This window comes from Mirounga leonina, unplaced genomic scaffold (genome assembly GCF_011800145.1).
Source record: "Mirounga leonina isolate KUSES-001 unplaced genomic scaffold, KU_Mleo_1.0 Mir_170, whole genome shotgun sequence".
In the NCBI taxonomy this organism is placed as follows: Eukaryota; Metazoa; Chordata; class Mammalia; order Carnivora; family Phocidae; genus Mirounga; species Mirounga leonina.
The window spans coordinates 36,983,953-36,998,276 of record NW_023270433.1 but is presented as its reverse complement, the minus strand read 5'-3'; the positions used below and the strand labels follow the sequence as shown (position 1 = coordinate 36,998,276).

The window sequence follows — 14,324 nt, the reverse complement described above, 5'->3', positions numbered from 1 at the left end:
TTTTTTTTTATAAAAGGCAAAAGAGTACATTTTTTGAGTGGAGGATTAAAGGACTGAAGACCCTATTTTAAGCAGAGTCTCCCAACCCCCATCCCTAAAACTGTAACATCTGCTGTATTTTTAAAAAAAAGGCAAGCATGAAACTTACGACCTGGACTTCACCCCACCACCCCTCATGCCTACATTATCACAGAACTACGTTCTCTGTTCTTACTTATATGCAACCAGAGCTCCATACCTGGGCTGTGGCCTCCTCCTCCCAGCCCTACCCCCTTGTCCCCACCCTTCCTCCCCCAAAGCCTAGAGAAGCTCCCTACTTAGAAAAAAGGGCACATACACACACATACTCAGAAACACATATATCTGGACCCTTCTCCATATGGAGCCCCCTGAAACATGCAGACTCTTCACACTTTCCTCACTCGCAGATGGGACACACCACAGATGGACCTTCCCCTTCCTCTGGTCTCCCCCCAACAGCTAGAATCCTTTCCACTTGGTCCCTTGCCCTGAGTATCTTGGAAACCACACACGTGCACACATACTCACACGCCCACTGCCCATTTTCCTTTTGGGAGACAAAGGGTATGTTGGCCCTACTCCCTGTCCCACCACAGCTTAAAGACAGTGTCCTAAGGGCCTATTTGGGGAGCGTCCTGGGGAGAATCCCCAAGGGGGCTGTCCACTGGAGTGGGAGTTGACAAGGAGCTTCTCAAGTCTGGGAGGGTCCCGTGAAGGCTTCTAGGCAGCAGCCCCTGCACAGTCTGGGGATGCTCAAGGGAGGGGCGGGGAGGTAGCCCCTGCCCGCTCAGATCTGCTCCTTGTGCTTCACATGGGCCAGCTTCACATTCTCCTGCTCAGTGGAGGGTGGAGGCTGCTCCAGGTGGCAGCCGATCATGAGCTGGTACACGAAGACACCCGCAATGGAGCCCAGGAGGGGAGACACGATGGGCACCCACCACCAGTGGCGGCCGGTCCTGGGGACAGACAGACAGGCGGTCGGGGGCGGGTGGGCAGCAGAGGGGTATCAGGCTAGGGCAGGCCGGGGGGGGGGGGGGCTGCACTCACGTGAAGACTGCAGAGCCCCAGCCAGCAATGGCGGTGAAAAGGCGGGGACCGAAGTCCCGGGCGGGATTGACAGCATAGCCGGAGTTGAAACCCATGGAGGTGCCGATAACCAGGACCACCAGGCCCACGGTGAAGGCCTCCAGGCCGCGGGGCACGGGGTTGTTGTAGGGGTCAACGATGGCCAGCACACACACGATGAGGGAGGCAGTGCCAATGAACTGGGGAGTGGGGAGGACAGGGTGAGGAGCTGCTGCGATCCCGGCCTCTGGTCCCTCCTCTGTCCCCGGGCTCCTACAGTCTGACCCTTTCCCAAGTTCAGCTCTTTCCAGCAGTGGTGCTAGACTGTGAGCATGCAAAAAGGATCCCCTGGGGACCTGGCTAAATATGCCGATGCCCGCCACCATGATTCTGATGCAGGTGTCCCCACACATTGAGAAACCCTGCTACAGACCAGGAGTCCTGTCCGCCAGCCACGCACAAGCAGCTGAGCAGCTTGGTCCTCCTCCCTGTGTTCCCCTCGTGGTTCCCTGGCCCGTACCTGGTCGAAGAATCCATTGACCATGTCCAAGTGTCCAGAGGGGTAGGTGGCAAAGATGCCTGCTGTGCCGTTGGGGCCCGAGACTATGAGCTCATTCTTGGCAAAGTCCCAGATTGCATCTGGTGACAGATCAGACCCAGAGTGGGTGAGGGCAGAAGCCGACCCGCTCTCCAGTCTCAGGCTGGGCCCACCCTCCTGGGGGATCACAGGTGAGTACGTCACTGCTGTACTACTCAGGAGTCTGTGGATGGGCAGGGGTGGGGGGTGGGGGGGTGGGGGGTGGATAGCCTGAGACTCTATTGTTGCCCAACTTGTTTCTTTCCCCTTGTGCCCCCCACCTTGGGCCTGTGAGTGAATGAGTGAGTCATGAGCCCGGGGCTTGGGCAGGCCCCAGTTGTCTGTCATCAAAAGGCCTGGTGCCAACAGGTCCCAAGCAGAGGGAGGGAGGTAGTGGAGGATGGCAGGGTGGGGAATGCTCACCATAATACAGCCCAAAAACAATCCCAGCACCCAAGAAGGCTCCCAGCGTCTGAGCCAAGGTGTAGATGGGCAGCTTGATCCAGGGCTCGCGTGCCAAGAAACACATGGCAAAGGTCACAGCAGGGTTCAGGTGGGCCCCTGGGCAGAGGGGGGATGGGACCTCTTAGTCACCGTAGCTTGCTGCAGTGGGAAGGCCAGGATCCCTAACCTCATATTCCCCCTCTCTGGCCCTCGTAAGCACGGGTGCAGAGAAGGGTTTTCTTGTACCAGATGGTGGGTTGGACTATGTAACAGGCCAACTCTGATAATCGGATTCCAAGGTGACAGTCAAAGGTTCAAAGTATCAAGTTCTTTCTCCATTCTTCTCTTCCAAAGCTCAGAGAAGCTGAGGCCACGGCCATGCCTTGCCCTTGGGAATGTCCCTTGCCACCCCATTCCCCAGTTGGGCGCCTTGTGGGAATGCCATTTGAGGGTAACGACTGAGGGCAGAGCAAGGCCTTACCAGAGACCTGGCCAGCCACAAGGACGCCCAGGGTGACAGCGAAGCCGAAGGCTAGGTTGATGGTGAGGAAACCACCGTGGGTGCCCCGGCTGAGCACCACCTGGGCCACGGAGCCACAGCCAAACATCTGTATCAAGAAACAGAACCAGGCAGGGAGAGTGAGGCCCAGCAACTCTGTGACTCCAGAGGGAAGGGGTGAATCCAGCAGCCTCCACCTGCCGTCATCTGGAGGACAGGGAAGCCCTTCCCAGGGGAAGCCAACCCACACCCCTCCTGTGGCAACTGTAGCCCGCAGCATAAGCAGACATGCCCTCTCACCCACAGCACCTGAACTTGAATTTAACAGGGCCCTATGGAAGGGACTGGAAGCAGAGTCTACAACTGGGAGCCCCAAAGATGGCTGGACCGTCTTCTCTGATTTTTCTGGAATCTCAGTACGAGTGCGGTATAGGGGAGCAGCATTCACCTAGCACACTTTCTCCAGCAGCCCTTCAGGCCCGGCCCACAAAGTGGGAAGGCTCTCACTCATCCCCCACCTGTACTTGCCTCCTTCCTTGTCCCAAAGAAGAGCTTTGGCGAAGGTGGGGGGTGGGTGGGGGTGGCGCAGGGCACAGAGAAATAGGGAGGAGGCCAGAGGTTAGGCGGAGTCCACTTCTCCTGAATCTGGAACGTCAGAGCCCCTGCCCCGCCCCTGTTCCTGTCCCAGAGCCTCCTCTCTCCATCCACCCTGACCTCTTGGCCCTCAGGGGTCCAGGTTCCCTACTCAGATGTGGAGGTGCTTAAGACAATGATCTCAGTGGTCCCTCTCACTAGCCGCAGCAGGGCACTGGAGTGGGGAGATTGGTTCTGAGGTTTCTGCCGGTGATGGGGGGATTCAAGAGGACTAAGGTCCCTGATGTGCCGTAAGTAGAGAAATCCTGTCCCTCTTATTTAAATGTAAAAATGCTTCTGTACCCTACACAAAGAGCTATTGCCCTGAGCCTCCAGAGTGTCCCCTAAAGCTGTTCACTCCAGGCCCTGCCCTGGGTTCCCTCTTCTACCTCCCCATCACTACAAGTGTTAGCTCTAGTCAGCGGGCAGCTCCCAAAACTCGTGCTAAGGGCCCTTGTCCATTTGGACGGGTCAGTGTCCTGTTGTACTGGGTCGCTAAGCATTTTGGTTATCATCCCTCAGAAGGACTGAGCGAGGGTGGGGAAGCCAGCAGCAGTGAAGGCAGGGCAAAGGTGTGTGGGCAGGTGAGAGCAAAGATCAGAGACTGGGAGTATGTGGGGGTGGGGGGAGGCCCATGGGGGTCCGGGGCACTCTGCCCGGCTTGGCAGGCCGTGGCCCCCGCTCTTTTCCTGCCTGAGGCCCAGACCTGGCTTCATCCCAGGAGACCTTGGAGGGAGAAGCTGTCAGAGCCAGTTCCGCCACCTTGGGGCTAATCTTCTTCCTTCCCTTCCTCTCCCCCACTCCCTGCCTTGCTAGGCACCCCAGAGAAAGGGGCCACCCTCCCCCCAAGGCCAGCCGTGATCCTGCCACCATAGGCTCTGGGTCCCCAGCGCACAGAGGTACGCAGGCAAGCCCTCACCCACCACTCGGGGCTCTCCCAGGCCTAGCCCCTCTTCTCCGGGCCACCCTGGAGAGTCTGCTTTTCACTGACACCAGATGCCTTACACTCACCTGAGCCTGAACACCTTCACAGAAGTTAACACCCTCCTTTTGTGGTTGAGGATAAGCCAAATGATCCTGCGGCTCAGTGCAAGGCCTGACTGACTGCTCCTTTGTGGGAGAGGCTGACTGAGACGGGAGAGGGGTTAGGGAGGCCCTTCTGTGAATGTGGAAGACAACTTCCCCTGTTCTGGCTGCTCGTGGACAGGGGCATGGACCATCAATCAGATAGGGAGTGAGGGACACAAGGCTCTAGGACGGGAGGGTGAAAAGCACCTGCCCCTCTCTTCCCCCCTCTTCCCTTCTTGGCTTGGGGAGAGAAGGGAGGCGGAAGATGGGTAGGTCACTAGTCTTGTGAGGGGCTGTGGATAAAGTGCCCCACCTGGCTTCTCCCCTGCTGTTCCTGGAAGCCAAAGGTGAGTCTAAGACCTTCTCTCGCCACGGAGCCTGCTCTACCACCACCACCCATTTGGGCCACCCCAGCTCTACCTACTTGCCTCTAGTTGAGCTTCCTAGTCCACAGGGGGCTGGCTGGCCTGCATTACCTATAGCTAGGGCTGGCGCAGGGACGGAATAATCCATTCACCACAATGAAGCAACTGAACTCAGAAGAAAACAGGTGTGACCACATGAGGGGCTGAAAATAAGAGAGTAGGTAGGACAGGAAATGGAGACTGAAAATGGTTGTCAAACCCAAGAAATACAAACAAAGTCACCCAGGAACAACCTAGGGACGAAACTCGTAACCAGGGAGTAAACGGACTGGGGAGTGACCCAGGTAGTGGAAGTGGCCTACTCTGAGAACCCACAAACTAACTCAGAGGTTGAGTTAGAGGCTGGGGAGTTAACTCAGAGTGCTTGGGCACAGAGGATGATAGCATCTGTCTGGGTGACTGACAGTGTCTGGGGGCCACTCAGCACAAGACGAGTGACTTAGTGACACCACGTCCTCTGTGCCCCGGGGCCCAGCTGCCTTCCACAGCCTCCTTATCTTCAGGATCTTCCTTTCTTCCAGCTCTGCTGTTTGCACCTGTGTGGCCTCCGCCCTCTGCCCCCACCCGTGCCGAACTGTCCTCACATCACGGGAACTTTTGGACTTTCTGAAGCTTAATTATTCATTAGGGACCAGATATCCAGGACCCAAATAATCTAATAGGGGCCCATTTGCCAAAGCCTCCACTGCCTCCCAGAGCGGGGACTCGGGGCACCTGGGGAGCTGAGAGCCAGGAGAAGACCCTGGAGGTCTCAGACCGCGGGGGTGACCACTGCCCCCCGCCTGTGGGCTGCGGCCCTGGTGAGAGGGTGACCCATCAGAGCTGTCAGTGGAGTAAGGGCTGCCCTCTGGCACGAGTCAGAGCTGTCAGGGATGGGAGCTAGGGGAAAGACCACCCTGGAATGGGTCAAGGTGGTCTTTGATGATCCCCAGCCAGGAGCAGAGCGGGGAGAGGGGGCGCGCCAGCCTTGAAAAAGAGCCCCTCCAGTGTGAACAGAGGGGCCGCGGAGCGCGGGGGCCTGGAGAGAGAAGGGCTTCTCCGGGTCCCTCCACTCACCACGAGGATGAGGGTCCCCAGGCACTCAGCCAGAGCCTGGCGAAGCAGCAGGTGGCGGATGTGGAGCATCTCGCTGCAGCGGGACACCAGCTCCTTCTGTCGACCCATGGCTGCAGCGGCGGCGCGTCCGAGGCGGGCTGGGGCTGCGAACGCGGCGGGGCGGCAGCGGTGGCCCCGAGCGCCGGGTGGCGCCCTTTATAGGAGCCGGAGGCACGCGCCCCGCCCGCCCCGCAGCCCCGCCCGACGTATGGGCGGCCGCCCCCCACCGCTTTGCCTGGGGAGGCCGGTGGGGACGCGGGGCTGGGGGAGGCTGCGCGGGAAGGGAGGGGGCGGCGGCGGTGCGTGTGAGGAGCCTTAGGGGTGACGTTCGCTCCGGGAGGGCACTTAGGGGAGGAGGCGTGTTGGGGGCCGAGGGGATCGCGCGGGTCTGAGAGGGGATTGCGTGGGGTACAGGCAGGTGCGGGACCGTGGCTGGGGAGAATGAAGCCGCCACCAGAGACCTCCTCGGTCATCCACACGACGGTGCGGGCGAGAGAGGCAGGTCAGAGAGGAGCACTGGCCCCCCCCAGCTCTACAGGATGGCTGGACCCAGCAGGTCCTCCGTCAGGGGGCTGGAGGGAGGAGGCTGTGGGCCCCGAGGGAGAAGAGACCCTCTCATAGTGCGGCCCTGGGTGGGCTCACAGAACACACGCTGAGCGTTCATGGGCCGTGTTCCTTGCGCTGAGTACATGTCCCATGTTACATGCCCTGACCAGCTCTGTCCTCAGCTGTGTCCGCACATGACGTCTGTCCTGTGTACCAGATCGCACTTGGACATTTCTCGGGGCTGTGCATATGCCTGTTGAACCCGGCTGGCCTAACTCAGTTTGCCACACGTGTACCTGCGTGTGTTTACACATGGCTCCAGAGGCCGAGCTGCAGTTGTCCGGACATGCCACATGCCACATGCTTGCCAGCAGGGTGAGTCCCAGCTGTTTTTAACCCTCTCTTCCCCCACTCTCGCTGATCCCCAGCCAGGGGAGAGTTTGACCCTTTAAGAAGTTAAGTTGGCTAAACTGTGAGGGTTGTCGGCCCCATCTGAGGGGGCGCGTGAGGCAACGTTGCTCCCCATATTGCATTTAATAATTGGGAAACTGAGGTGTGGTGGCCTGGGCCCTACTTCCACAGGACGGGGAGCAAATCTGACCTCACCCCAGTCAAGATGGCAGCACTGCCAGAGGAGACCACATTTTCCAGAGGTGCTTCAACCAGGTGGTCTAAGGGCCCTGGGGGCTTAGCCCTTGAGGAGTGGCTGTCAGAAATGAGGACTCCAGAGATGACTCATACCCAGAGAGATGGGGTTTAGCAACACATTTTGGGTAAAATTACACACTTGCACATGCACACGCACACACACCTATAAACACTGAGCTCTGTTCACATGCTCATGGGATCCCATTCACATGAGAGCCTGGCCATGGGCTCAAACATATACGTAACCCACACAAGAGATCTTCCATGGCTCTTTGCCCAGGGAGAAGCGCCCCCACTCCCCGGGCCGCCATGGGCTGGGAGGCCCCATGGTGAATCAGGGGGCCATAACCTACCCACAGCCCCACTGCCAGTCTGTGGCTCAAGACACAACCCTAGACTCCTGAGGCCGGAGCGCAGACTGTGGAAATGGGGACACACCCTCTACCGGGCTGCCCTTTCTCCTCCCCGTCACATGATGTGCTTCTCAGCTTCTCAGCTGGGGCTGCACAGGGACTGGCAAGGGGCTCCTCAACCCTGGAAGAAAGTAAGTGCCCACAGCACCCCGTCCTCACCGAGGCCCATCCTGGCCTGGCCTGGAAACCGGAGTGCAGGAGAAAGACAGCGGCAGCTTTGCCAGCAGCAGGCACACGCGAGGCCCCTGGACACCCGTTTTTGCACTCAGCTTAGAGGTGTTCACATGTGCTGCACCAGATACTCCCACCAAACTCATTCCTATCTATAACTTGTGTGCACACACTTGTTCATACACGTACGTACACATGCACACTGGGATGGGTTTGGGTCAGAGCTGAGGAGATACGGTATGGGTAGGGCTTGGTGCTTCTGAGCGGGCCTGGAAGAGGGAGAAGAATGCAATGCCTTCCAACGGCCCCTTATTCCTGCCAGCCCTCATGTGGGATTAAGAGGGGTCAGGGCCTGGGGATTTTGTCCAGAAGTGCCAGGCTGTCCTGAGTTTGGGGGCTGAAGCAGGACCTCACTGTACAACTCTTCTCATTGTAGTTCAATGTCAATGGCGCCCTCTGGGGCAAAAGATAGGAAGAAGCATGGCTTCACAGAGAAGTGATGGAAGCTTGGTAGGGCCCGGCTCTGAGTCACATAGCTTACCTATAGCCCTCTGGGCTCCCTCCTGTGCTTTGGGAAGGAAAACCAGTGCCAAGTGCAGGCTAGAAGCCAGCCCACCTGGGAGGTCCGGGAGGATGCAGATGAGGAGGCACCACCTCCTCCCAGGGCATCTTGAGCAAGGTCTATGTCTCACCTGGGCAGGCGGGCTGAGCCCAGGAAGGGGCCTTGACAGCCTATCCACCCCATGGGAGGCTGTGACTCCTTGGGGTCAGAGCTGGGGGAGTGAGTTCCCAGGCAAGGGAAGGGCTAAAGATGCAGGTCCCAGCCTGCTGGACCAGAGGGGCTGGCTGGGGCCCTGTAAGGGGGCAGAGAGGTGGTGGCACCTCTCTGCCCCCTTCATTGCCTGACCCCCAGACTCTTTTTTTGGCTTCAATAGGAGCAGCCTGAACCATCAGAAGATACATGGTTCTTGCTGTCAGCAAGTGGCGTAGAGAAGAGTGTAGACATAAGAGAACAAATCATGCTACAGTCCCCCCGGCCTCTTCAAACCCCCTAATCTCCTCCAGAGCATTGGAGCGGGATGAGGGGAGTGGCAGACCAAAGCAGACATACAAACATTTTTAAGTTTAGAAAGCACTTCCTCCCATTTGCAAAACAACCCCCAAAAGTGACTGTATCCCCCCCTTTCATAGATGACAAAACTGAGGTTTGGAAAGAAGTCACCTGCTAAGGTCTCAGCCACTAAGTGTTGAGTTGGGAGGCTCAAACCCCATGGGGATGAGGAGGAGAGGTAGAGAAGGGCAGAGAGGCCAGGGAGCCTCAGGTCCAAGGCACAGGAGGAGCAGGGAGCCAGGGCACAGGAACCCACTAAGTCTCTCCACGCTTGAGCTCCCTTTCTAGAATGTGTCTCACTCTTAGGCCACTGCTGGACATTGTTCCTGCTCCTAGGCCTCAAGAGTTGGGGGCTGGCTCTGGACTTAAACTGGGAGTGGAGAGCAGAGATTAATCATCCTATTATGAGCATCCCCAGACTGGGGGGCAGGCGAGCCTTTCCTCCTACTGCACCAACAGTCACCCCCTGTCTCCAGACAAGATGGCAGAGAGCCCATAAACACAAACTACCCCCTTGGCACCTCCAGCCAGATGTCCAGCTGGACCCTGAGAAAAATCTACCTTTAGACCCATATCCTGGGGATTCTGGGTTCACCTTCTGGGTGCTATACCCTTTGGGTACAGCAGAGAGTCCTAGAGGAGGCAGAGGGATGAGGCAGTGGCCTAGACTCCTTGCTGAGGAAGGGCCCAGAGTCACAAAGTCTAGGCTGATGGGGCAGAGGCTCTCACAGACCCAGAATCTCAGCTCCAAGTCTGGCTTGGCCACTGACCAGTCAGGTGACCTACACAGCTCTCTTCTCCCAGCCCTCAGTGTCAGTTTCTTCATCAGTCACCTGGAAGTTTCAGATGAAGTCCTCCCATCCCCCAACCCAGAGCCACTGTAAGAACCAAACAAGACTGTGGGTGCTTCAGGCTTTAAAAACTGTATTACATAATCAACATAGAAAGAAAGGCTCATTCTAGAAGCTGACTCCTTAATCAGAGCCACATGTCCTCCTATGTGAATATGCATACGCATCCATGTGTGTTCTTGGCTGTGTGTGTGTGTATATCCACGGAGGTCTGCATGGACACGTGGACAACCGTGGGGTCCATGCATGCATGTGGGTATCCATCAGGGCCTATGTGTGCATATCTGTGTGTGTCCCTGCCTGGGCCTGGCTGTGGGTCTGGGTCCAGTGTTTACAAAAGCCAGAGATAGAGGATGAGGATCTGTTGAGGAGTCTGGAGACTACCTGGCCGGCCGTTTGGGCCTGCTCCATGCCAGCCTAGGGGGAGGGGAGTTAGTGACATGGAGCTGACACAGACCAGGCTATCCCTGCAAACAGGCCTAGGGTGTCTAGAAGGCTCAGGTTCACACCTCAGGGATCAGATCCTCGTAGCCCCTGGGTTTTCTCTTTTCCTATCTCCTTCTTCACTAGCAGGAAAGCTTCTGGAACCAGGATGGTTGCCTCAGAGGTTGAGGGGTCAGGACAAGAGGTTGAGGAGAAAGAAAAGCTCACAGGCTTCCAGGGGCGGGGGGGTGGCCTGAATTAGGGCCTGGCACTTGCCTGGCCCCTGTAGCCACAAAAGGAGCGTGGAGCTCTTGGGGGGCTGAGGCAACCAGAGGGCTTCCTGGAGGAGGAAACATTTGGCTGGGGATTTTAGGGAGTGTCTTCCAGGTGAGAGCCTGCCAGGGGTTTAGAAAGCCAGGGAGGGACACTGGTGGCACAGGAAGGGCCTTGGGTTCTGTACTAAGGGCCTGGACCTTATTGAGGATCCAGAGATATTGAAGCCGTGCTTCTTTAAACCCCAGGGCTCTGAGGAAGCTCTTGCAACGACTGCTGCAGCTGGAAATGGGGAGAGGGACGCCAAGGAGGCAGAGCCCTGGCCCCGCCTCCTGCTTCAACCACAGTATTTTAACCATGTTATATCAGGGTTCTAAACAGGACAATAATTGACAAATGTTCCACTGCTAAGAACAGAAGCTAATGGGAGACCTGAGGGTTTTAAGCAGGGAAGTGGTATGGTCTCCATTTGTCAATTAATGGAAGGCATTGGAAGGATCCTTCCAGCTGTGAAGTGGAGGATGTGTTGGAGGGGAGAGGCTGAGGCCAGGAGGCCTGGAAGGAAGCCACGGAGGAGGGAAAGAGGCCAGATGCAGGGCGGTACCTATAGGGAGTGAGGAGGGTTTGAATTGGGGATTTAGGGGCGAGAGTGAACAGGGCAAGTCGGCAAGAAGCTAAAATTGGAGGCAAGAACTGGGAAGACAGGAACTTGAACCTGAGATGGGGCCCAGAACAACTGCTCTCTGAGAGGCCTGTGGTCTGAAGGGGGCCAGATGGGAGACAGGTGGTGGAAGGAGGCTCTGCATCTGGTGTTCCAGAAAGGCCATGGGCATGTGTGAGGCCCAGTATTCTCTCCCCTCATCCCAGCCCAGTCTGGGTGCTAATTACAGGGCAGCTACCAGCTGCCTGCCCCGGGGAAGAGGCATCACAGGGGGAAGGACCTAAAGGACGGGACAGGCTACACCAGGAGGTTCTGCAGTCAGACTTCAGGTATGACTTCCTGAGGATCACTAGACCTGGGATCAGTGGGAACCGGACTCCAGGGAGACCCCATGGATTGGGAGATGGGGGTGCAGATTTTGTGGGGGCAGATAAGAGAAAGGCCAAGATGCCATATCTCCCTACGCCATATGATTGCCATTGTAGCGATAATTAGACCTCCATCACATAATTGTCCTTTTTTAAGTGGTTGGAATAATTAAGTTCTAGTCTCTTGGCAAGTTCATTGATTATAATACCATATTGTTGGCTAGGGGGACAGAGGAGACTCAGGCTTGAGCTAAGGTGGACCAGACTGTGCACACTCCCACCCCTCCCCTATCCTTGGCTCTGCTCCTCTAGGTCTTGCTGATAACAGCTTCGTTCAACTGCCCTGGGTGGGCAGAGAGCAGCAAGGCTGGCAGGTGGCCCAGAACAGGGGACGGGGCCAGGCTTTGCACTCCTCTCTGCCCCATTGCCCAGATCTGGAACTCAGCTCTCCATTCCTTTATTCCTCCTCACCCCAGCCCTTGGCTCCAGGAAAGCCCAGGCTCAGCAGTAAGGCCTGGAGCCAGGATGCCCAGATTCTCTGGGTTTCCACCCCTAGCCCCCTGTGTGACCCTGGACAAGTTCCTACACCTCTTTAGGCCTCATGCAAACCAGAAAAACTATCCTCCCCATCCTGCTCTCGGAAGCTGAAGTAGGAAAGGGAAATGAGTCTCCCTCTGGGTTTGGAACACCCCGGTCCCCATTAGTGGCGTAGGCAGTCTAAGAGTCCCGTTCCCCCCACAACCCCTCCTCTCTCTTTGCAGCAGAGGGAGGGGCAAGCAGGCTGAGTAGGGTAGGGGTGACTCACGTGCCCCAGGCTTCCCCTCCTGTTCATCTCTCACCTGGATTAATCTATGACTCACAAAGCAAGTACCGGGTGTTGGGGGGTTACATGTTTATTTACTGGGGTGGGGGCACTCAGACTAGCCCAAATCTGAGCAGCCCTCAGGACTTCACTGAATGTAACCTGCTGCAAGGACCCCCAGGCTTTGAGGTCTTGCTCTTCTTCTCCAAAGTAAGGTACTGGGCAGAAGAAAATAGGGCCTTCAGCTAAAAGGATTCTGGTTTTATACTTAAAGATATATTTATTTTAGGGAGAGAGAGCACGAGTGGGCAGGGCAGAGGGAGAGGGAGAGAGAGTCTCAAGCAGACTCTGCGCTCAGTGTGGAGCCTGACCCGGGGCTCACTCCCATGACCCTGAGATCAAGACCTGAGCTGAAACCAAGTCGGACGACCAACTGACCACGCCACCCACACGCCCCAGAAGGATTCTGGTTTAGAGAAGGTGGTGATACCACAGGCAGAAGAGAGGACCCTTTGAGAATTCACTAAATGTAACTACGTAGAGGGGCTTAGAAGCTCTGACGGAACTGGGGAAACCAAAGCCCCAAGGAAAAGGCTTTCTTTAAAGCCTTTAAATCCACAGGAAAAAATCGAGCTTTTGCCTTTTATCTGAGAGCTTTTTCTCCTGACTTGCTCTTCAAAAAGAGAGATTTCCCCTTTTACAGCAACTCAGAACTAGAGGCAAAAATGTGCACACAGACAAATGCATACAGACATGTCCACGCCCCAGAACACAGAGCAGACACATCACTCCATACATCAGACACAGACTCCGACCCCATCCATGTCCACCTGCAAAGTTAAATGCAGAAGCCCACAGAGGCAGATACACCCACCGGGCTATGTAACTTACACCCTTGCTCACACAGTTCCTTCTAGTCTTCTCTTCTTCCCTTCCAATGAAGTTCCAGCTCCTCAGGCCACCCTCCTCACCTACTTCCAAGGTCAACCGGCCTCCTCGCCTACTTCCCCGAGAAGATCTGAGGAAAACAGATTGGAGCTGCAATGTGAGGGATTGAGACTGGGAGCCTGGGCTTCCAGCACTCTCCACACCCCGTCCCCTAAGCTAAGCAAGGAGTGCAGAAAGGATGGCACAGCTTCTTGGGTTTGAGTCCTCTGCCCTCCTCCCTTGCCACATTGTGCACCTGACAAAGCCATTACCATGCCCATTTTCAAGGTGGGAAGGCTGAGCCCAGCAAGGGGAAGTGACCTGCCCGGGGATGCATGGGGACATAGCCAGGGCTCATCTCCTGAGTGGGGACCACTGTCTGCACCTCTCGGAGCCACCTGCTGCAGTTTTACCTGGGGGCAGATTCTGTTCCTTCCCGCACTGGGATCACCTAGAACTGGCTTTGTGAAAAGGCCAGAAGCCAAGGACTGAAGCTGACCCATGGATGAAGCAGGACAGTCTGAAACAGGCCAGCACCATCCCTCCTCAGAGCCTAGGGACGGACTGTGGAGAAAAGTAAGTGAGGAGCAGCCAGGGACAACCACAGACCCAAAGTCCGTGAGGGCTGGAACTGCATTTCTTTCCCTGACGATAAAGCCTTGCGGGCTTCCATTTGGAGTCCGTGAATCAACGGCACAGGGAGATGCAGCCCCCAGCTCACGCAGCCCATCAATGTATTCTCTATGCCCATTTCTAATCCCATGACAGTAACAGGTAGGGACCGGCAGAGGTTCACAAAGACTCACAGAATTGGGACAAAAGGAGATCAGGGTCCCCATATGTGGCTTACCGTCTTGAGAATGAAGCCTGACAGCCAGGCAGCCGAGCGCCTGCCTGCTGCTGAACCTGCCCCCTCATTCAGAAGATGAGACGTCAAAGCGCATCCTTCACAGGGCTGGTATTACTGTGTGAGCACGCTCCCACACAGAAGATACGGAAAATACCGGAGAGCGCCCCGCATTTGCCAAGCGCTCCATGAACGCCCCCTGCAGCTCTCACCATCCCCACCCTGCCCACTCTAGGAAGTACAAATCATGACTCCCTTTTCCCTAAGGTCTTCTGTGGCCCTGCTTCTCCCATCGGCCCTTCTGTACACACCTCTAGCCTCCGTGAGCACAGCGCTGTCTTTGGTGCCACGAAGGCGCCAAGAAATCTATGTTCAAACATGTCACCTGTCCCCAAAGACCTTACACGTAGGAGACTTGTTTAACACCAGGAGGAAAAGGGAGAAAAGCCAAGAACA

General features: G+C 56.6%; 1 protein-coding gene across 1 annotated transcript; it reads right to left on the bottom strand.

Moving 5' to 3' along the window:
* AQP3 (aquaporin 3 (Gill blood group)) lies at positions 1-5,968 on the bottom strand. The gene is made up of 6 exons (XM_035016473.1): positions 5,789-5,968; positions 2,589-2,715; positions 2,087-2,224; positions 1,607-1,725; positions 1,069-1,286; positions 1-977 (listed from the first exon to the last, which is right to left on the bottom strand). Exons 1-6 carry the CDS (start codon positions 5,894-5,896, stop codon positions 809-811), a joined length of 879 nt encoding a protein of 292 aa, XP_034872364.1. The 5' UTR covers positions 5,897-5,968; the 3' UTR covers positions 1-808.
* Between the last annotated feature and the right edge of the window lie 8,356 nt (positions 5,969-14,324).

Coding starts and splice junctions, on each gene's coding strand:
- AQP3 (XM_035016473.1), bottom strand. CDS start 5,896: ATGGGTCGACAGAAGGAGCTGGTGTCCCGCTGCAGCGAGATGCTCCAC. Junction 1,726..2,086: donor TGTTTTTGGGCTGTATTATG/GTGAGCATTCCC, acceptor ATCTGTCACCAG/ATGCAATCTGGGACTTTGCC. Junction 1,287..1,606: donor TCAATGGATTCTTCGACCAG/GTACGGGCCAGG, acceptor CCCACTCCCCAG/TTCATTGGCACTGCCTCCCT.